The sequence below is a fragment of the Pagrus pagrus genome (genome assembly GCF_965226575.1).
Source record: "Pagrus pagrus genome assembly, chromosome: 10".
In the NCBI taxonomy this organism is placed as follows: Eukaryota; Metazoa; Chordata; class Actinopteri; order Spariformes; family Sparidae; genus Pagrus; species Pagrus pagrus.
Genome location: NC_140194.1, coordinates 24,961,006 through 24,983,535, shown reverse-complemented (window position 1 = coordinate 24,983,535; position 22,530 = coordinate 24,961,006). Strand labels below are relative to the sequence as shown.

At 40.0% G+C, this 22,530-nt stretch overlaps 1 protein-coding gene and 1 long non-coding RNA gene across 2 annotated transcripts in view; one reads left to right on the top strand and one right to left on the bottom strand.

Annotated features, from left to right (window-relative positions):
- Positions 1-725: 725 nt before the first annotated feature.
- nup93 (nucleoporin 93) overlaps positions 726-22,530 on the top strand; it is a 31,300-nt gene continuing 9,495 nt past the window's right edge. The window contains exons 1-12 of the mRNA XM_084365005.1: positions 726-778; positions 2,396-2,578; positions 3,313-3,430; positions 15,382-15,444; positions 17,397-17,525; positions 18,438-18,512; positions 19,407-19,499; positions 19,656-19,795; positions 19,970-20,102; positions 20,806-20,963; positions 21,098-21,263; positions 21,453-21,546. Of these exons, the coding sequence (XP_084221131.1) occupies positions 2,400-2,578; positions 3,313-3,430; positions 15,382-15,444; positions 17,397-17,525; positions 18,438-18,512; positions 19,407-19,499; positions 19,656-19,795; positions 19,970-20,102; positions 20,806-20,963; positions 21,098-21,263; positions 21,453-21,546 (1,348 nt within the window). The 5' untranslated portion in view covers positions 726-778; positions 2,396-2,399. The remainder of the gene's footprint in view (positions 779-2,395; positions 2,579-3,312; positions 3,431-15,381; positions 15,445-17,396; positions 17,526-18,437; positions 18,513-19,406; positions 19,500-19,655; positions 19,796-19,969; positions 20,103-20,805; positions 20,964-21,097; positions 21,264-21,452; positions 21,547-22,530) is intronic.
- Positions 5,850-9,177, bottom strand: LOC311263608. The gene is made up of 3 exons (XR_014623368.1): positions 8,769-9,177; positions 8,537-8,591; positions 5,850-7,581 (listed from the first exon to the last, which is right to left on the bottom strand). It is a non-coding gene; the product is annotated as an uncharacterized lncRNA (long non-coding RNA).

Below are 22,530 nucleotides of genomic sequence, written 5' to 3'. Positions count from 1 at the left end.
CCATTTACAACTATCACATACTAAAGGCCCATTAACAATAAAAAGAAAATGAAACAAGAAATTCTTTGTCCCATGTCAGCGTTTAAGTAGCCTAGACTGTATCATGAGTAACTGCCTGTAAAGCATTTTGTGGCTTCAGGGGAAACAGAAAGGATTCTGATAAAGTGCTTCCAGTGATGTGACTCAGTGGCTAAACTGTAGGTAATGAAGGAACCCGGTTCTGAGAATAATAATGCGTGGCATAAAAATGGTGATACCTCTGGTTCTGCTGTATCACCATTTTGGATCATCTGTTTTTAAACCGTCCATGTTGTTCAACAGTCTTATAGGAGTGCAATATTGAGCAGTGGACTGCTTTTCAAATTCTGGTACCTTTGTTACCCAGAATGCAACTAGAGTGACATCACTGATTACATGCAGCTTCTTTTGGAGCCACCAAGGGCTTCACACTTCCCTTTTCATATATGCAGTTAACTGTAAACACACTTTAATGTGTAAAATTGGTGGAGTTACCCTTTAAGCAAGTTCACAGCTTGCTGTTGTCAAAGTCCTCCAGTCCAGCTGACAGAGCAGCGGGGTTAGTCTCATCTTGAAGAAGGCGAAGAAGTGTGATTTCCGGGTATCGTCCAATCAGCATCGACTCCAGAAGTGCCGGGGCAAATAATATACTTTCCTGCATGTTGTACCACTGCTGAGAAAAAATTAATAAGAGACAGTAACTGTAAACAGACATACAGAATACAGACAGGACCCTACTTTCATCTGTCCCACACAACAGGTATGAAACGTGTCAGCCTGCAACAGTGTTCAATCAAATATTAGGATGATTAAGACGACACAACTGGCTGCATGCGAGACCGTTAGCCGCTTAGCCTGCTGGCTAACAGTTGAGCGCCATTCATTTTGACATAAAGCTAACTAAGGTAGCATACTAACAAAGCTTTAACTTTCTAAACACGAGTTTGTCATCATATTTGTAGCTTTGAAATCTGGTTGGCTCTTCTCAACAACTGAAATTACCTGACTGTTGTTGTTAACACGAGTAAAGCGAGTTTCTAAACTAGTTAGCCTAGGTGCTAGCATTGTGCTAACGCTAAGCTAAATGACAACCACCAAAGTCCATGCGCGCGCTGCAGGTGTCACTTTGTTTATGTGATCTGTCAAAAGATGTTTTGGTACCTGTATGTCCTTCAAACTCGAGGCTACATATAGTTTCTTCACAGTTTGGATGTTTCCTACACTATACTTTCAAATGTGAAGGTTCATGGCAGTGGTCAAGTCATAGACTGTATAAAGATGTAAAACTTGATTTGAAATTCAGCTGTGACCATGGTTAAAGTACTGCCTTGTAGTTTGAATATGAGGTTGTTTACATGGTTATAGATCCTTGCTGCTGAGTTATTCAGTTAATGACTGATTAATGTAGGGCTCTGTGATTGTGATTTTTTTGTATATTGCAATACACATTATAAATATGATATGTTGAAATCTCCTCAAAAGCACTTTGTAAAATCTAGAACTGGGCGACAATATCAAAGGTCCTGGTATTTTTGACCAAATACCTCTCTATTGAAATTGGGGCAATATTATAGGGATGACTATTGGTGCTTCCACAAAATATTAACATAATGAGAATGATTGAGATGTAATGAATAAATGGGTAAGGGCAAGTATTAAAACAAGAAGAACAGCCTGGAAGGTTTAGAAAATGACATCACTTTTACTGTATTGCAGCCTTTAACACCACGAAAAGACAACACTTATGCCATATCACAACATAATGATATGACAATATGTAGTTTCATATCGCAGTGACGATATAATATCGATATATTGCCCAATCCTTTATTGAAATGTACAACCCACATACATCAGCTGACACTCAGTATATTCCATGGTGATGCTCTGCCAGGCCTGTACAGCAGCCATCTTTAATTATGAAGTATTAAAGAAAAAGCTGACGTGGGAGAAGTGATGGCAGCAAATTTCTGTTGTGGCAGGGTGTTTATAGTTATAGTTTTGCGTAATATTCTGGCTTTGTCTCACATTTATTTCTTCTCTAAATACAATTATCAAACCTATCTACTGTTGGACCTTTTGCTAAGCCAATCATCCAATTACTCCCTACAGTCCCTTAGAGTTTGGGGTAGTATCCATAAACAATGTTTATCACAATTATGACCATGACTGCCCTCAAATTGAAGCTAAAAGGTTGTGTTTTAATCTCATAGTAATTGTTTCATGGTAAATTGAATGTGGTGGAACACAAAGACTGCATCACTGTCCAACCATGTACAGACCTCACTTGTACTGTTTGCCATATCTCCCAGCTGTATGTTATCCCAATACATTGCCTGTTTTTACTCCTTTAAACACTCTTCCTCTCCTTGTCTAGAGGTATGGATGCAGAGGGCTTCGGGGAGCTGCTGCAGCAGGCAGAGCAGCTAGCTGCTGAGACGGAAGCAGTGTCAGAGCTGCCGCATGTTGAGAGGAACCTCCAGGAGATCCAGCAGGCGGGGGAAAGGCTTCGATCCCGCACCCTGACCCGCACCTCTCAAGATGCTGCTGATGTTAAAGCGTAAGGAATATGTCTAATGAAGAATTTGTTACTCCAGTATGTTCCTGTATAGTGCCCGATACAGAACCTATACAGACTGTAATACAAATCCATCTGCTTCTTTAAGATGTAAAGTCATTTTACATTCTCCTTACCTGACCCTTTGATTTGCCCCTTTTTTCTGGAAATAACTGATAGTTATGTTAATATTTGCTTTTGATCAAGGGTTGTTATTCAAGGCCAGCTGAAAGGATGCTTTCCTGAATGAGTAACCCTCTTCTAACCCTCAAAACCCAAATATTTGTGACACCTGTACATAGTTGTCCTGGCTTCTTTTGAGCATGTCTGAAAATCACACCTTTTTATTATAACATTTAACAGATAATATTTATAATCTTAAAGCAGACATGGATAATGTTGTATTTAGAACAATCGACTATCCAAATTGTTGATGAAATGTAAAATGCAACAGCACTGAATAAAAGTGTGAATGTTGTTTGGGAAGTCATTTTTACAGATTCAGTTTTTTATAACTCTCAAACATTTTTTTAATTATTTGTTTATTTTTCTTTATAAATGTCTTGACGTGAAGCCGTGTAATTTGTTTGGAGCCTACTTGATGTGATCTTTAACCAGTGGAAAGATATAGTAGCAAAGCCTCTTGTGCCCTCTAGTGCTTGATAAAAAAAACTACAGTTCATTATCAGTCTCAGTTATATTCATTCATTCTCACCCCCTCTCCGTCTTTCTCTTAGGTCAATCCTCCTTGGTTCCAGAGGTTTAGACATCTTCCACATTTCTCAGCGGTTGGAAAGTCTAAGTGCTGCCACCACTTTTGAGCCGCTGGAGCCGGTCAAGGATACTGACATACAGGTATGAATGACCTACTGAGCTGTGAGTCCGGCGAGTTGCTAGTTTTGCAGTCCCGGGCGCTTACATAGGTTGTTTCAGCACATTGGATTCATCAGTGTGTGTTTTGTTTGAAATCCCCCCAAAAAAAGAGTCCAAATTATATAGTTTCAGGTATTATAACATTTGAAAGTGATCAGTTTTTCTCTGTGTTCAAACTGTGTTTGGCTGAACAGTCATAGTTTAAAGATTGGCTTGCAGAAAGATTACTTTAACCAGATAACAATGAAGAAGTAAAATAATTTCTTAGACCAGCGCACAGTAATGCAAATTAGCTTCAGATGATAAATTCTGCTGATAAAATCTGGATGATGAAAGTTCCCTGCAAAGAGTTCTCAAAAAAATGTCTAAAAGTCTGAAGTTTGTCACAAGGGGCTGGCAGCGTTGGAGGTTCAAGCGGTAACAGACATACTCACAAACACCTCAGCGAGTTAATTGGTCCTATGGAAAAATAACAGCAGTTGATTTGTTGACCATGAAGAAAGGTTAGAAAGGAAGATGTACTGATGAGCAGGTCACAGTGACCCCCTTTCACTCTGCTTCAGTTCAGTTCAGTTCAGTTCAGTTCAGTTCAGTTTGTCATGCTGAGCTGTAGCTGTACAGTTATACCAACTAGACCTCTGTATCCCATTCCTCATCTCTGCTTCAGGCTAGTAGCTTGAGGCTATGTTAGCTGCCAGTGGTATAAAAGACCCATTAACTGAACTGTTGGCAGCAAAGTTGCATTGTGAGTAAAATGGGCACTAGGTTTCTGCAATAAGAAATAATGGAATTAAAGATGATATCTCTGTTTCTTCTGCATTGAATCTGATGCCTTTTTAACAAACTCGACCCAACAATGTTATAGAAGTTCAGTGCAGTACTCTTTAAACATTGTGTTACTGAAATGGTTAAAGCCTTCATTAATTTGTCTAACACTGCGTAATCCCTTACAATGCTCCTCTTGGTAACAAGTCAACAAGGATCTATATTAGAGGTAGACTCATAGTGGATTTGTAAAGGCTGATATAATAGCGAGCAGGAAACAGCTGATAGCTTCTGTGGAAACAGGAAGGGTTAGAGAGTACCATTTAATGTGATCTTCAACAGTTGTTAAGACAGTTATCAGGAGTGTATCACATGCCTACATAAAGCTTCAGAAAAAACTGACCCCCAAATGAACACTTCTGGCAGTTGGCTCATAGTTGTGTTGTTGGCTTGCATTTAAGAAATGAGAAAAAAAAGGGAGTGCATGCTTTTGGCAGAGTTGCGGTTACCTTCAGTCTAATGCATTATAATGCTATACTGTAACCAACAACATTATCCCGCTTATAATTTACAATTAAAGCTATCTTATATAAAGTTAACTCTCATTTAAAGATAAATAATCTCAGGTAAACAATGAAACTTGTGTATGGTGCCTCCATGCGAAACAGTGATGTATGTCCCTGTGTAACTGGTAGAGGCTTTGCAGCCACTACTGGAGCCAGGCTTTGTCAATACCAACAGTTTGTAAAAGGTCCTTTCATTGCCAATTAATCAGCCAAACCAATTAATCGGTCAAACTCTAATCCGTATCCCAGCTTTACCTTTTCCTTCCACTTGATACTGCTTTTCTTTACCCTATCTCCGCTTCTACCTACTCCACCTCTTTCTCTGATTCAGAGAAGTTGCTGCAGTTGACTGAAATCCATCTCTTTCTCTGTCAATTATCCCTCTTTTTGACCCTGCTTAATCCCCTGTTAATATCTCTTCAATCATCTCTTCCCTCTGTTCTCTCGGACCTATTCAGCCAAGTGAAGTCAATTCAATTTTATTTACATAGCCCAGTGTCACAAATCACTAATTCACCTCAAGGGGCTTCACAGTCTGTAAAGCATACAACACTCTGCCTTAAGTCCCTTATAGGATAGGGCCATAGATGGGACACCAGCTTAATGCTGGTGTCCACACCTTCTTTTACTCTTTCTTATATATCTCCTGATATTCTATGTATCTATTTATACATTTCTCTTTTGCTTCCTCTATTGCTGTCCACCTTCCATTATTTGACATTAACAAATTATACTCTCTTTCATTCTTCTTGGTCAGCCGGATGTATGCTGGGCTGGGTGGGTTTGACTGATTGATTGAATGACTGGAAGAGCACTTAGCTTCTCTCTCTCGTGAATACACACTCATACACTCCCTCTCCGCTCTTGCGCTTTCTCCTTATTGGTTTCAAAGAAGACAGCACATTACAAACATTTTAGAAAAATTCCTCTGCTCTTTCTCAGACAAAACCACAGCTCCATTTGAACAAACACATTCCAGGAAGGTGGTCAGAATAAAAGGAAAGTCAGCTGAGAAACTAGCATTGCATTGGCATTTATCTTAAAGCCCATATACAATATATTTTATTTGAATGAAAATTAAAAGACAACAGCATTGCCTTCTTATTGGCTTTTTCATTCAGCCACAAACACGAGAAAATTGTCTGGTGAACCAAAATGTAGTTCTGATACAAACAGGGTCATTGACTAATTGCATAATATGACAAAGCTTCCAACATCTCCAGCACATCTGCATTTCATTAATAAAATCCACTGTTTGTCCTAACCATATCTTGAACCTTAGACAAAGTTAACATGTTGTGATGCTGTACTTGGACTGAATTATACTAAAGATTATTTCCAGTTTTTTCTGGAAGAACAAAAATATTCAAAATGACTTGCAACATCACAAACTATGTCCTCAAAAATAACACTGGAGTTGAACCAAGCTGGCCAAAACAGAGGTGAGTAAGTCCTTGAATGAGCTCGCTGCTGGCACTTTGGGAATTCTTTTTTAATGAAGATCATGAGATCATATACAAACAGTTGACTCAAACTGTGACTAATTGTGACTTTAAGCTAATTGGGTGTTGACATGGAACCAAAAAATGAATCAGACTCGGGAGGCCCGTAGCTTGTGGTGAATTCTGTTTGAAAGTAAGACCACTAAAAGAAAAGCAAGCCAAGTTCTGATCAACAACGAGACACAATGCAACCCACTTTATTCCTCCTACAGGTCTCCATTTAGCATCCTGTTGGGAGAGTTGCCGTCACTTTACGTCAACAAGTACACTAGGAGAAAAGATGTTAAGTGGTGCTGAGCTATTACAAGACAGCAACAAAATACAGGGTTTGACGTGTAGGTCAGATGGCAGCCTCATTTTCAGTAAAAAGAGGCGCTGTTGGATACTCTGCCTTACATGCTGCAAGATTTATAGCACTGTATAGGCATTGGCCCAGTGGTTAAATGTAAGATTTCAAAGGGAATTGACCTCCTGTATCTTACAGATAAACATTAGTTGGATGGTACCCAGATAAAAATGAAAAACTGCAAAAGTGTTCTCCAGAAGTCTTGAATCAAACCCTTGTATTTCATGAAGCAGTAGTACAGATTCTTGAACCTTTTCTGTGTTCAGGAGTGATATCAGTTCATGTCTACTGTACAATTTCTTATATTACAGAGTGTGTAATTCTGAAGGTAAAGACTATTCATAATAGAAAATGAAAAAATGTGGAGCTTGTGGAGTTAGAAAGTGAGTTTATATTACTAGACCTCAGCAGCCTGCTCTTTATCTCTGCTTGAGGCTAGCAGCTCGAGGCTACATAAGCCTCCATTAGCATGACACACCTAAATCTCTTGTGGGTGCCAGGTATCGACAAGGAAGGCGAATTGTGGAATTAAAAACACAATATCTCAGGATCTGTTGCATCGATTATAACTATTTTTTTATAATGAGTCCATCATGAGTCTGACAATATAACAGATGTGCAATGCTTAATCAGTACAGTACTCTCTGTAACATTAAGTTACTCTTTACTGATGTGGTTTAAGCATTTATTAATTGGTGATGTTCATATAAATAACAATGCATAATCCATAACATTTCTTCACTTTGTAATGATTCAACAAGGATCTGTATCCTGTCTTTACCTTTTTCTTCCACCTTGTACTGCTTCCCTTTATTGCTCTCTCTCATCTCCTTCTTCTTCCCTGGTTCAGGGAAGTTGCTGCATTTCCCTGAGCTCCATATGTGTCACTGTCTCCCCATTTAAACTGGACTACAGAAAGCCTTGACATCAGTATGTTGCAGCTCCAGGGTATGTCTGTTGAGGAAATGACAGCAGGGACTCTCAGCTTTATGAAATGCAGCAGTATTATCGAACTGCCTAAATTCATTGGAATAATGCAAAAAATATTTTAATGGCTGAATTGTGCTTTAAATGATGCAAGGCCATGGGACTACTGGAGGTTGACAGACAGGGCGCAGTGAAAATGCAAACATGCTGTCAGTATGTGTGTATGTGTTTCGCATGAGTGAGCTGATGCGCGCCTCTGCGGTTTCTGTGTGTAACACACACTCACACATACTGTGGTAATTGGTGTGTAAATGATGTGTCTGTATGTATAGCTGAACGCAAATTAGTGGGGATCTTAGTATAGAAGGCTATATAGACAAAGAGCCCTAGATTTATGGCTTTATGGATGTGGGAGTAGCTAGTTATGTACTGACTGCATGTCCAGAGGGCAGTGTCTTCAGTTTAACCATGGATTTGCTTTGCTAATTTAGGTTTTCATCTTATTTTACTGAGTGCACAGTTGAACGCGGATCCAGTGATGTCTCACCCCTTCAGATATTTAAATTTTCTACACAAATGTAGACGGAGAAGATGAGTAAATTCCATGATGATTTCTTTCAGCCAATACTTTAGAAAATGTATATTATCATTTGTTCCCTCAGTACTGTGATACAATTGTATATTTAATTGTGCACCCCTGTGGCTAGCCAGAATGATTATGATGCTTAGTGTTACATTATGACTTAATGTTATGGGATTTTTGTAAATATGATGGATGGTGCCGATTTATGTTGTATTAATTAACATTACAAAGTAGTATAAATGGATAGACAACAACTAGTCAGTATTTTTGCATATACTGATATGATTATCAGGCTCTTCTCCCTCATCGTCTTTGCACTACTGTTTGACAGTATGCCATATAGGGTTGGGTTTCATTTGGATGTGATTGATAGATGGTTCTTATCTGCAGTACACTTGCCTCCTTGGATGGAAATGGGGGTTTAGACTGAAGTACACCAAGTCCCAGCAGGAATCTGAAAATGTAATAAAAAGCAAGTATCTTAACAAATCTCTCTGCGATTCAACAAAAAATCTGTTTGCTACCAAGACATCTGTGTAAAGGATTGCTCACAGCTGTTGCCACATATTATATGTCTTTACAAATAGGCTAAATCATTGTTCAATGCACTTGTCGTTTTTTGCATTTGTACCGTATGTTCTGTGTGTTGGTAATCGTCAGGGATGAATCACAGTCAGTCGGTGTTCAGCGCTTCAGGGTTATCCATTTTTTTCAGTGTTGAACAAAGGAGCATGCCAAATAAAAATATAGAGAAAAGAGCAATCAAATGTAAAAAATGGAGAGGAAAAATGTAACTGTAGAAGTGGAAGGCGGAGAGCAGTGCTGGTAGAAAAATGGCGACCGGCTGCAATTTTTTCTGTCCGTGTCCTCGTATCACTTTTCACTGTCTTTCTCTGCCAGAGCTCTGGCTCTCTCTCTCTCCTCACCTCACCCTTTTTCAGCTGGTCCTTATGCTTACTCCTCTTTTCTCTTTCACTTTACCTTCATTCCTCTCTTTCCTCTGATTTTTCCTCTTTTCCTTGCTCTCCCATTTACATCCTCTTTCCCCCTACCTTTCTCTTCTTCTGCCCTCCCCAACTCCTTACATACATAGACACACACACACACACACACACACACACACACACACACACACACACACACACACACACATCCCTCAGCAGTGATGGCATGCGTTCAGTGGATGCAGTTGGCTAAGCCCAGAGCATCTGCTGAGATAGACGAACACTACTGACATAGCTTCACACGATGTGTGTGTATGTGTGTCGTGCACAGGCTCCTTGTGCTATGTTTGCACGCCTGTATCTGTGTCAGTCGCGATCGATTGCTGGCGTATGCAGTGTCTCTCCGTGTGCTTATGAATGAATGTGTGTGTCTAGCGTAGATTTGGCTGCACGTGGGTGCATGCATTTTCATCCTGTCTGTGTTGGCCTGCTCTTATGAATGCAGCGATCATGTGCCTGTGTGTGAATGAGTGTGTGCCATGTGCACAAGACTAGAAGTGTAGGTGTGTGCTTTTACACGCCTGCTTTGTGTGTACTGTGATAGTCAGACAGCATATAGGAATGCCCCCCCTGCCTCCTCCTCCACCCACATGTGCCTCCCAAACCCTTCATTAACTAAACATGACCCTTAAGAGCATGATTAGCCTCATTTCAAGACAGGATGTCGGAAGCCATCAACCGAGGGGGAAAAAATCCATTAGTATAATTGCATTGAGCTGAGGGAGGGAGGAGAGAGGGAGGGAAGAAAGGAAGGATGCATAGATGGATAAAAAAGGAAGAAAATGAGTGGGACTGGCTGAGGGAGGAGGAGGAGGGCGCCAGAGATGCTGGGATGAAGTGAAGGAGGGAGAGAGAGAGAGAGAGAGAGAGAGAGAGAGGATGAGGGCTGAGGGAGGGGGGGTGTCAGCTGATGGTAGGAACTGATATTCTATATGAATCCATAGTTCCTTCTCGTGGATCCCCCCTGTGTCTGAGTGCTCAGTTGGTACGGCCCTCCGACAATAAAACCACCTCCAATGAGTCTTGATGTGGCACTTCCACTTCGTACTCCAGCTCATGCACAAGAGTCACTGGCCTGCTTTCGAACGGGGAAAGGCTGCAAGTACACCGCCATGCCGGCTCGAAAAGGGCACAGGGAACACGCCCCAGCATGGCGGCCACTGCTGCTGCCCTGGCACAGCGATACAGAGGGATGGAGAGGCGGAGGGCTGATGCCTGTCTCCTGGGCTGTCACTGCCCAGATACCTGGGCACAGACAAAGAAATGAAAAGCAATTTTTTACTCTTTCTTGTCTTTTTCATCTGTCAGTCCATCTGCCAAGCAGGCAGACAGGCGCACAGCATGAGTGAGTATTACCTATGCACTAATACACACACATTCACACACTCACAGACAGGCATGTGCTTTGTCTGCCACACTTTTTTGTCACCTCTCTGTCTCTCTCCATCTCTTGTCTGATTGTGCTACATTGTTTGTGACTGTATGGCGCCTATGGAGATGATGATGATGATGACGACTTAATAGAATTTTTGTTAATGAATAGATGCAAACATCACTTTCAACATAATATATTCACATGTATGTGTGTATATGCTGTAATACTTTACATATATACTCTTGCTATACAGGAAGTGGAGGAGTGAAGGGTGGGGTTTCTCACACACACACACACACACACACACACACACACACACACACACACACACACACACACACACACACACACACACACACCACACAGGCACTGGTCCGCTCATTGTGTCATGGCAAATGAGGACAGAAAGCCTCCCTCTCTTCCATCCACGATGACTGGCACAGCAAGCAAGGCTCTCGCTCTTTATCTCCCCTCTAACTGCTCTTTTACTGTGTCCTTATTTAGCCTTTAAATTCCTCCAGACTATCTATCCCTACACCACATCTAATAGCGTGTGTGTAATAAGCATGAAGCCGGATCAAAAGAGTGAAAAATCAGACTTGCTAATCTCCCCGAACATACTGTAAAACTGCATTCAGGTGCAGACAGTGTGACTATCTTGACCAAGGCTAATAGAATGAGGGCCTGTGTGTGCCGGCACAGAGAATGAGCACATGCGTGCATGTTAACATGCGTATTCAAAGAGAGAGAGACACACACACTCACCAAATACATTAGATCTAAAGGATTGCTTGATGCGAGATCCTACAATTTGGTCATGCTTGTCTGATGACTTGCAGTGTGTTTTTATAGACGCAGTCAGCTGTCCGCTTATGTTTCGTAATATGCACATTTTAGCAGATATGAGAGACAAAGATTGAAACTTCCACAGTTATATTTTCAGTTGAAGGTAGAATAGCCCTCGGTTCTACCTTCTTTTAACCAGTTCAGCTTTTATTTCTCGACGCACATATTAGTAATAGAGTATTTCCTGATTGATCTGTAATTATGAAATTCTTGTCTGTGGCTGTGTTCCTGTTTCTATAGAAGCTTCTGGGCTGTCTGGCCAGTGAGCTGTGGGTGTTCGCAGTGGGTTGCAGATCTCAGAGGAGACACAATACTACACAGTACACACAATACAGGGGTGGGGCAACGGAAAATGTACATCTTTAGATGATAGACCTGCTGCCCAGCACTGAATTCATCGTTGAAAGTGATAAGACTACATTTGACTTCTGCTAAAATGTCCTTTTTTGATGGTCTGAATTTGTCATCATGGCTCTTATGACGCATTTTCGTTATTCTATGTTTATTTTTACCATTTGGTAATGAATGCAAGGAGGAATTGAAGCATCGTCTGAGAGGTTGGGTACAGAGTGTCTCAGACTAAACATCAGCTGTTTAGTGCTTCTCAAAATTACACAGCAATTGTGACGTTAGCAGCAATGATGTTGCACCTTTCTTTGATTAAAGCTTCTAAATCTTCCTAGAATTTATTAAAACCGGTTAGCTTCTTCATTGTTTTACTTATTCCTCATTTACCACAATCTTTAAGGGTTTGTAACAGGCAAAAAAGACAATAAAATTAAGTTGTTGTTTTTTTTTTTGTGACGAAGTGACAAAAAATTTTTTGTTCATTTTTGCTAAATGTAAGATCCAGCAAACATTTTGAAGCAAAAATGCTAGTTCTTGTGAAAGTGAAAAGCATTCAAATCTCAGACAAATGGGAATTTTGGCCACAGCTGTTGGCTTACTTGTCAATTTACATTTGGCACAAAAAATGTTGTATCGGCAAAGCCGTTGGCAGTACAAGTGCAGCTGGCAACAGGCAACAAAATGACAGCAATGAAAAATCTTTGACTACTGTTGGACTTCATTTGAAGCAAAAATGCTGAGGCGAGTTATCTAGAGTTACCCAATGTGCCACCATTGCTTTAGATGCTTTGTGGAAAGTGCATGTTTCAGTATCATCTGGTCAAGTCTAATCTTTTTCTCCTCCAGTTTACTGAATAACTATTCATCAGTAATGTTCTCTTGTTGAGATATATACCATAAGCCTCTGTTACAACTTTTTACTCTATTCTCTTGCTTTTCCAGTGCAGCTCTCCAGTGAGCGTTGACCTGAGCTCTCCTCTGGTTAGAGTGGTTAAATATAGACCTATTCTCAGCCTCTCCTGGGAACAAAAAGTGAGATGGAGAAAGAAAAAGAGAGGGAGGGAGTGGGCTGAGAGAAACTAGGAATGAGGATTGGATGAGAGGGTTAAAGGGGGAGAGAGAAACTTCCATCCTTAATTGATTCAAATTGACTAATAGTACTAAATATTTTACCAAGACCAAGTTGGACCTTTTAGTTTGAGCCTTCATAATGCCAGATAATGTCACGCCATCCGACTGAAAAACATTAAGACACTTCTGATTTCTGCCATGATGTCAGCAGTTCCCAAATAAACTAACGTTGTGTTCGGACAAGAAGTTTTTCATGAAAGAAACAGTTTTTGCTGCAGCTGGGAATTTAAATTAAAACCCACAATACAGTGCAGTATGAGATCAGATCAACCATCAGTTATTCTCTATGTAAAGCCACACACCTTGCAGCAGCAGAATACACCGCAACCCCATTTTCCACAGTGGAATATCAGAGTTGGTTTTGTATGTCACATCCAGGCTACTATACTTTGACTGATGAATTCATTGCTGAGAAAGAAAATCATCAGATCACATTTTATAAAGACAGAATTAAAAACACATTGCTAGCCAGCTTGTCTATTCATGTGAGGATTCAAGTGAATTAAAACACAGAACAACACATCACTCATTATCAATATTCTGTTCATCAGTCCTGCTATTGCAAAATATTATTTCCCTGGAAAGCACCATGGTTTTTAGATCAGCATCTATAAAAGCTTCATTATTCCATCAGCTTCAGCTGGAACTCCAGTTTAAGAATAGCTCCTAGCTGCATATTGATGTGATAAAAAATAAAGGCCAGGTCAGTTGGCCCAGACAGATCATAGATGGTCTTTACAATTTTATAGCATTGGTAACGTTTAGTTTTCAATGCAGTGTAAATTATCAGTTACTCAGTTGTGTTTTGGTTTCAACATATCCAATTTTGCTCTTATTTGTCACAAGACACAATGAATGCAGTGACAGGCAGAGCTCAGAAAGTGAGGGAGGAGAGAAAATGAGACTGAAGTAGGAGAAGCAGTGTGCAGGTGCAGCAATAGGGACATAAGACAGGAGATGAGAGAGGAGAGATGGGTGGAGTAGAGAAGCAAAGGGGAGAATGAACTCAAATGAAGACAGATGCTGCCAGAATGTCATCGATGAACTAAATTGCTATTATATGACAGGGGGAACAACTTTCCAGTAACTTAAGAGACTATGATGTCAGAGTTAGAAGGGCTGTTGTATAAAATTTTAGAAGCCTACCTCTGGGGTTTCTTGCATAACAAGAAGCAGATATATTTTCAAGTCAAGTAAACAAAGCTGACAAAGATCAAAGCTATTGTAGATGTGTGTTCAGTTTATCTCCTCAATTTTGCAATATGTCATAAAAGTCGTTGTAAAAGTCGTGGCATTTACCCATTTTACAGATTATTTTATGATCTGTTAAATAATTTATAGTACATTTCCTTTTTCTAACAGCTAACTAATGAACTTTTTTAAAGCAACATTTTCTGGTAATGTTTTTTAAGTTTTTTGGTTTTCAGTTGTTAACATCTATATGTGGTTAGTTAGCTCTGAAATATTAAACTATAAGATGATAGTGAGGAAATGAAAATTTTGATGATTGTTGACTGATAAACTATTATTTTATCATGTTGGTCGGACAAAGCAAGCCATTTGAAGACCTAGATGTACAGAAATTGTGTTGCTCATTTTTATTGTACATATTGTCTTAATTTGATTAATTGAAAAAGAGTGAGCAGATCCTTTAATAATTACAGTAGTCATTAGTTGCAGTCCTGTTGATGAAACTAAATAAGTAATTAAAACATAAACAAGGTCTCTTAAAAATTGTAATGGCTACTTGGCAGTTTTGTTTGATATGTTGTGGTCTTGATGATCAAGTAAAAAAGGTCAATCGATCAGTTTGTTTAGACAGTTTTTATGGCACTGTAAAGCTCTTGTGTTTGCTTTAAGAGGACAGTACCAAAGTGACTACAGCGTTGCCGCCATTTTGATTTTTCCTCAAGATGTCTGTCTCCTATGCACGTCTGCGTTCGCTCACTTTCCTTCTGAAGCGTGCTGTCGTGTTCTCTCCTGCACACTCCAGCTGTTACATAAGCACCACTTACTCATTTCATAGCTCAGATCTCGTGTATAACATAAGTAGTTTTACTGTAAGTTGAGTAGGATGTGAATAATTACCACTTTCATAGCAAGGGTCAGAGGAGGGGGATGTATGTATGTATGCACGGGCAGCCATCTTGAGATGAGACCAAAATGGAGGCTAAGCCGACAGCTGTCTCAAAATGGCGCATGAAAAGCATGGTCACCCCTCTGGCCTGCCTATATGCCTGTTTGAAACAGCGACTATAGGTTTGACTAATCCTGACGGTGTATGGAACTTCACATGTCTAGGAAGGGCAGAACAAATTAAATGGAAAATTGAGAAGCAGCCTCTATCTCCCATAGAGGACATTATGGCGCGGCTGCTAAATCTGTCCTCCTAGAACTCTCTGCATACAGTTTATCTCTTCCTCATTTTGTTTTGAGCTTTTATTTTGAGCTAATATCTCCTGCTTTCTGTTCTTGTTTTTCTCTCTGTGTCTCATCCTCTCCCTCTGTTTGTTGTCCGTCTGTCTCTTCCCTGTCCACAGGGCTTCTTGAAGAACGAGAGGGACAACGCCCTCCTGTCAGCCATTGAGGAGTCTCGCCGCAGGGTCAGTATCTGTCCAGTGTCTGATTGCTTCCCGGGTCTAGGAAGAGTTACAGATGGATGACATACCAAACCAGTACAAAGGCACCCCTAGATTCAGACAGGCTTACAAAACTCACATGGCAGTAATATTTTCATAATTTTTCATTCTTTTTAAAAGGGCAAGATGCAGTTATTAGTTAGACTCCATAATCACAGACAGTGGTGGTGGTTCTTTGTTTGCCTCATTTTTTCTTTTACAGAATCAGAGGAGTTTCAGCACTGCACAGTGTATGAGCATAAGCCCATCACAATACAGGAACACTTAAAAACCTTTTTTTTTTTCTTAATTTCTACTTGCTGTGATCTAAAAGTCCTTCTGGTGTGAACCTTTAGGGAATGGTTTTGAAATGGCTTCCCTGATGTGCGCAGCTAATAGGCCCTGCGTTTAATTAGCTGCCGGTCCCATTATCTATCTCTGCTCCCTGAGAGAGGGAAAAAAGGACCTGCGTGCAAGGGTGGAAAAAACTCAAATGCACTGAAGATTAAAAAGAAAGCGGATGTTAGAGATGTTCTTTAGATTTCTGTCTGACTGCTATACTTTTTAAATTGCATGAAATGTGTGCTATTGGGCTGTTAAATGACATTTAGTCTGAGCTCTTCGGTCTCACAGCCATCACTTGACATGAATATGATCTCATTTAGATTTAAAACCTGTTTACCACTGTCAACTCTGGATTTTTAAGGCAGATTCTGATACTGTTATTTGAGAGAGAGACAAATGAAATGTTATGTGATAAACTCATAACATTCAAAGACTGTTGATAGGAAACCCATAAATATGATTGTTCAAGAATGGTGGTAAAGAGTATTGAGCGTGAATTTTACGGTTACAAGAATAAACCAGTTCAGCTCTCTCTGGTAGACAAACTATGCATGTAGTGCAGACACCGTTTTAAATATGAACTCAAATTTATCTTTGGGACTTATTTCTGTACAGCACTGTCTCGAATCTATCATAGTTGTTATCCAGTTGCAACAATGCAACTCAGAAATGTTAAATGTAAACACTTCGACATTCTGGCAGTGACCAAGTTAACCAAGTCAAGTAAACCCAGTTGTAGCTCTAGTTCTGCCTCTAGTCCACATTCGTATCTCCCTGAGCTGGAGAGTGGAAGATTCAATTATCTCACGTTCCCATTATCTCACTTTAAGTCTCTGTGGAGAGTTAAAATAGACTGCACTGTGTCCTGGCAGAGCAGTACAATCTTGACAGGGTTCTGCTGCTAAATCCGGTGTTTGCGTGTGTGTGTGTGTCCTAGGTAAGGCCAATTTACATAATGTACTTTAAAGTTTCTGCATGCTGTAGAGCTGAATTCGGAATATAATCATCATCGCAGTATGGCTAGTTGCAATATCCAAATACTGAAACTGCAATTTTTTTGAAGGTAAAATGTGTGACACAACAGCTTTATAATGAAGCACTATAGTAATGCAGAGATGCCCTGGCCTGCAACTCTTGTTCTCCAGATGTAAGAGAACATGTTTGTTTAGTAAAAACCCCAACTAATGTCACATTATCATGATTTATTAGTATATTTTCTCTGAAAATAAAAATTGTGATGCAAAAATGGTAATATCACTAATTGTGAATCATATCGCAATCTCTATATCTGTCAAAATATTCTGTGTGTATGTGTGTGTGTGTATGTGTGTGTCTAGGGCACAGAGAAAGGGACATTTCAGTACCTCCAAAAACATAGAAAGTACATGTAGTACCATCTAGAATGTGAGTCGTTAGTGTGTCTTCAGAGTCAAACCTGCTGCTGTCATCAAGGCACAGCATTTAAAATATCATTCTTAGTCTGTCGTGAGTTATTTGCATGCTATATTCACACATGCAAAATGTAAAGGATGTCCTAATCTATGTGCTGTAATATGATGAGTAGAATTATGTATTCCAATTTTATGTTTCAGACATTCCTGTTAGCTGAAGAGTACCACCGTGAGTCCATGCTGGTCCAGTGGGAGCAGGTGAAGCAGAGAGTTTTGCATACGCTACTCGGAGCAGGAGAGGACGCACTGGACTTCAGTCAAGATGTGGAGGTACGGGCCTTGTGTCTTTATCGAGTAAGACAAACTGTATCAGGCTTCTAAACACATTAGACAACATGTTTATCTTACAGGAAAGCTCATTTTGAGTATACTTATATTCTGGATATATTGAGGTTTAATGCTCGAGATTGATTTAATGGACGTTGTTGAGAGTGTGTTATATCAGTACGTTGGCTAATTTGAGGTGGTAGAATTCACCTCCTCGTCGATTTAGCCCTGCTCAAGTCCTCCTTATGTTTTACTACTACTGTTAGACAACAGTACAGCAGTGTGTGCAATGTTTAATTTTGGTCTTTTTTTTTTTTTTTTTTACTGGTTTACAAGCCTACATCCTTGTCTGTGTGTCTACAGCATAGTGAATTTAACAAATAATATTGACCTTGATATTAAATAGTCCAGCAACAGCACCATTTCTTCTCCACTTAATTTGGTCACACCATCACACAAAAATGTCTATATTGTAAGATATTTTAACTTCTTGGACTCAATATGTCTACATAAAAGCAAGTCTCAAAATTCTCAAGCTGATTTTCCTGACACTGTGTACTTGTGGTCGTCTACTTCTAAACTAACCAGAATAACTGTTTCATCTGAGACTCATAGGTACTATTTTTATCTTCTCCCTGAGTAAAGGGAAAGACTTTCATCCTGTGTGTCATCCTGTGGGAGCCTGTCCCAGCATGCATTGGGCAACAGGCATGTGAACACTGGACAGGTTGTCCTTCTCTCTGGGTTTGAAATATTCTGTTTGAAAAAGAGGATTCATTGAATATGCTTATTGATGATGTCAGATTGGTGACAATTGACACATGATTGGCGTGCCTGTTGTTTCTTCCTAAAGTTCCCATTAGAAGTTGCTTCTTCTATGTAGTGCATTTATTATGTCCTCTTTCTTTATTGTAGCCCAGCTTTGTGAGTGAGGTGACAGCTCCAGGAAGAAGTGCGTTGGACAGTGTGGAGGTGGCCTATGGACGACAGGTGAGTCACCATCAGTCCAATCATTTTGATGTACATAGAAACTCCAGCTAATGGCACACAGATACATTCGTTTTTAATTTATATCTTTTATATTAAAAGATCGTTCAGCCCATTCGTCTCAGTGTCTTTTTTCTTTTTTTCTACCTCTGGGGAGCAAAGTCAGACATGTAGTTCTGAAATCTGATATTGGTATATTTGCCAATTGTATTTTATTGTTTCTCAATTACTGCAAACATATCTGTATTGTTTTTTGTCACTTCTTTTGTTGATAGTTACAGTAAATCTAAAGAAAACCTCTTGAATTGACCTTAGTTAAAATGAGTTGAACACAGATGTCTAAACTTTGACTGGACTGCAGTCAGATTCTGTTTGTGATGCGCTTGTTAAGATCATTCAGTTGAAATGGGGTCACAGCAAGGCAGGAAGTGGCAGATCAAACATATTGATTGATTGGGTGGTAGAGGGGTATTCTGGGTAATTCTCTCTCTCACTCTGCCCCTATGTCTCTCTACCATCCCTCCTCATCCTGTCTGACCTTCTCTTTGTCTGTTTGTGAGTCTCTGATCTGCTACATGACGCAGTGCTTCAAACGTGGCTTTCTCCTTAGACCATGTGTCGACACATTGCGTGTGGTGTCATTTGTCTTGTTTTTGTCATTCTCTTTGATGACCTTTTGAACATTTTGATTCTTTTTTTCTTGTTTTTTGTTGTGAACCACTTCACTCGATGGTCATAACAATTTATTCTACTTTTAAAACTGAGGATGGAGATGTAGGCAGAGTTCAGTTTCCTTATTAACATTCATTTGCATCTATAGGAAATTGAGCATTTGACAATTTACAAATGTAATATTTTTTCTTTTTTGTCTTTCCCACCTTTTAACACCTCCTCCAGATTTACATTTTCAATGAGAAGATAGTAAATGGTCACATTCAGCCCAATCTAGGAGACTTGTGTGCTTCTGTAGCAGAAAGCCTGGATGACAAGGTAAGAACATTGTTTTTTTTAAATTCTGCTATCCTCATTTAATCATTTTGTCCTCTGCAAGCATATAGGTTGGCTTTACTTCCACAGATAGTATGATTCTGTTTTCTCTTGACGCATCTAAATGTAACTGGCTGTTACCTTCCCTCTCTTCTCCAGAATGTTTCGGACATGTGGCTGATGGTGAAGCAGATGACAGATGTGTTGCTCGTTCCCGCCAAAGACACTCTCAAAAGTCGCACCTCTGTTGAAATGCAAATGGCCTTTGTGCGCCAGGCACTCAGCTTCCTTGAGAACAGGTGAGTCTGCTCGTTTTTGTTTTTCTTAAGTACCGTGGTCAGCCCTGTTTGTGGATAGGTCAAGCTTTTAGTGTACCTAAGTTAGCAGTGGACCCACTGTCTAAATTTAAGCTGAACTGCAGCATGATGTTGGACTCAATTTGTATGTGTGTTTGTTTATCACCTCTCTCCCAGTTATAAAAACTACACCATGGTGACGGTGTTTGGGAACCTCCATCAGGCCCAACTAGGAGGAGTGCCGGGAACGTACCAACTAGTCCGCAGCTTCCTCAACATTAAACTACCAGGGCCTCTGCCTGGCATGCAGGTAATACTCACACACATTTTGAATGCTTTTCTTATTACAAGTATACAGAATGTCTTTTATCTCATTTTTGATAAACCTGCCAATAGAAAGCTACCAGATGTCAGATTGTGAACATGCCCGAGGCTGCCAAATATCAGTATCATAATCTACATTCATATCCAGCTCACTGATATTTGCTACCAGGGACTGTTACATGATGAGTTTATTCGAAAAGGTTTCAGTTATGTTCAGGTAAAAAAACAATGAGACAATATTTTCCTCTACCTTAATCTAAGAAAACTCTGCTCAGGGCTTATTTATAGGCTGATCATTGTGTTATCAACAGACACGTGTACACAGATTACAGAGAACATTACAATGGGCAAAGAACAGAAATCAACAGCAGACTGTAGCACAGTTTTTGATCCACCATGTTGAAAACCTCAGTGACTGATTTACAGCTGCTGGAAAAGTCAGATTGAATGGAAGGTTTTTTTATGACATGGTCATGTGGTTTACCAAAGCATAGTTGCTTGCATTTTCTTGCTGAACCCCTGTTGAGGCCGGTAATTGTGTAAATTGTGTAACCGACATCATAATCCTGGTCACGCACAGCCCAGAGCACACTATGTGGACAGAATCTTTATTTAAAATTCATGCTGAAAACTAAGAAATGAGTAAATGAAAGATAGTCACCACTGTAACAAATGTCTGTGTGGTACAGGATGGTGAGATAGAGGGCCACCCGGTTTGGGCTGTGATATACTACTGTCTGCGTTGTGGAGATCTGAATGCAGCCATGCAGGTTGTGAACAGGGTGCAACATCAGCTGGGAGACTTCAAGACCTGGTTTCAGGAATACATGAACAGCCCTGACAGACGGTGAGACCAGCTCAGCTCAGCTAACCCTCAGCTATATGTTGAGATAACTACATAGGTGAAGGAATTTCAAACTGTATTGTAAGCTTTCTCTATTCTCCTTTCTCCTTCCATCTGTGTTGATCCCTGCACTGCAGCCTTTCTCCTACTTCAGAGAACAAGCTTCGCCTCCACTACCGCAGAGTGCTGCGGAACAGCGCCGACCCCTACAAGAGAGCCGTCTACTGCCTGATCGGGAAATGTGACATCAGCGATAACCATGGAGAGGTGGCAGACAAGACTGAAGACTATCTCTGGCTTAAGGTACAAACTGCTTCATTTTGCTGTTTTTCTTTTTGCTTTATTTTGTGAAGTGCAAGCATTAGCTTACTGACCAAAGGTCATCTGTGGATTTGTACATGCCATTAACTGTCTTATGTTGTTTTTATAAAGCAGTCTTCGTTTGAACCAACTTTGTTTGTTTGTTGTGTGCGCTGTGTTTTGTCCCTACAGTTGAACCAGGTGTGTTTTGATGATGACGGCAGCAGCTCTCCTCAGGACAGACTGACCCTGCCACAGCTACAGAAACAGCTGCTGGAGGACTATGGTATGAAACTAGCCTTTCCTCCGTCATACTTGAGAAGCCGCTGTGCTATGTGCAAACCCTTTGGAACAGACTTTCTTTGGGTAACATTTGGCTCACTGCCTCATGTGCCATTGACTGCAATAGGACTACGACCATATCTGTACATTGTTTGGGAATGAGAGCAGTGCATCACTAAGTTTTTATTAGCTTTTGTCTTTAAAGAAACAGTGACCTTCTGCGTGTGTATATGGCATTAGTCTACCAATACTCTTATGCAACTGAAACGCTGAGTTTTATATGGACAGTGACGGAGAAACAGTTTTTCATGTAGATCAGCGGCATTATGGCTCATAACCTGATTTGCTTGCATCATGTTTTCTAACTTTTATTCTTCTTCTATATTTAAACTTTTACCCTATTCCCAGTGTTAGACATTCTCAGCTGTACACTGTAAACTTGTTGTCTATTTAACTATGCTATCAATATCCATACAAAACTCTTGTTCTCCTGATATTGCTAAAAGTGTGAAACGTCAGACTCAAAGGAGGCTGCAGATAAAAGATGTATGATAAGCCTCCTTTTAAAAAATTTAATAAATGATTAAATTGAGAATGTAATAGGAAAAGGAGCGTTCAGCATCTGAAGGTCATTTTCCCGACTGAAGTTTACTTTGGATGATAATCTCAATTTTCCTTAATAGACAAGAATTATTCAACTACTATAGCAAACCGCTATGATCACTTTTTTGCCTTCACAGCAGTGAACAGCTCCATCACTACAGTACCCTTGAGCCTCTGCAACGTTTGCTATGGACAACAAGCCAGCCAAAAGCACTAGCAAATTCATGACACTTTGTCATAGAAGTCAATAAACAAAAGTTCTTGAAAATTGAGCCAGAATTTGTTTAAAAATGTATTTTTAACTCTGTAGAAAAGCAACACAGCGTCTCATCTTTTGTCCTTATGATTCTGCCAAGAGAGTTGATTTGCTTGGAAGTGTAACAAC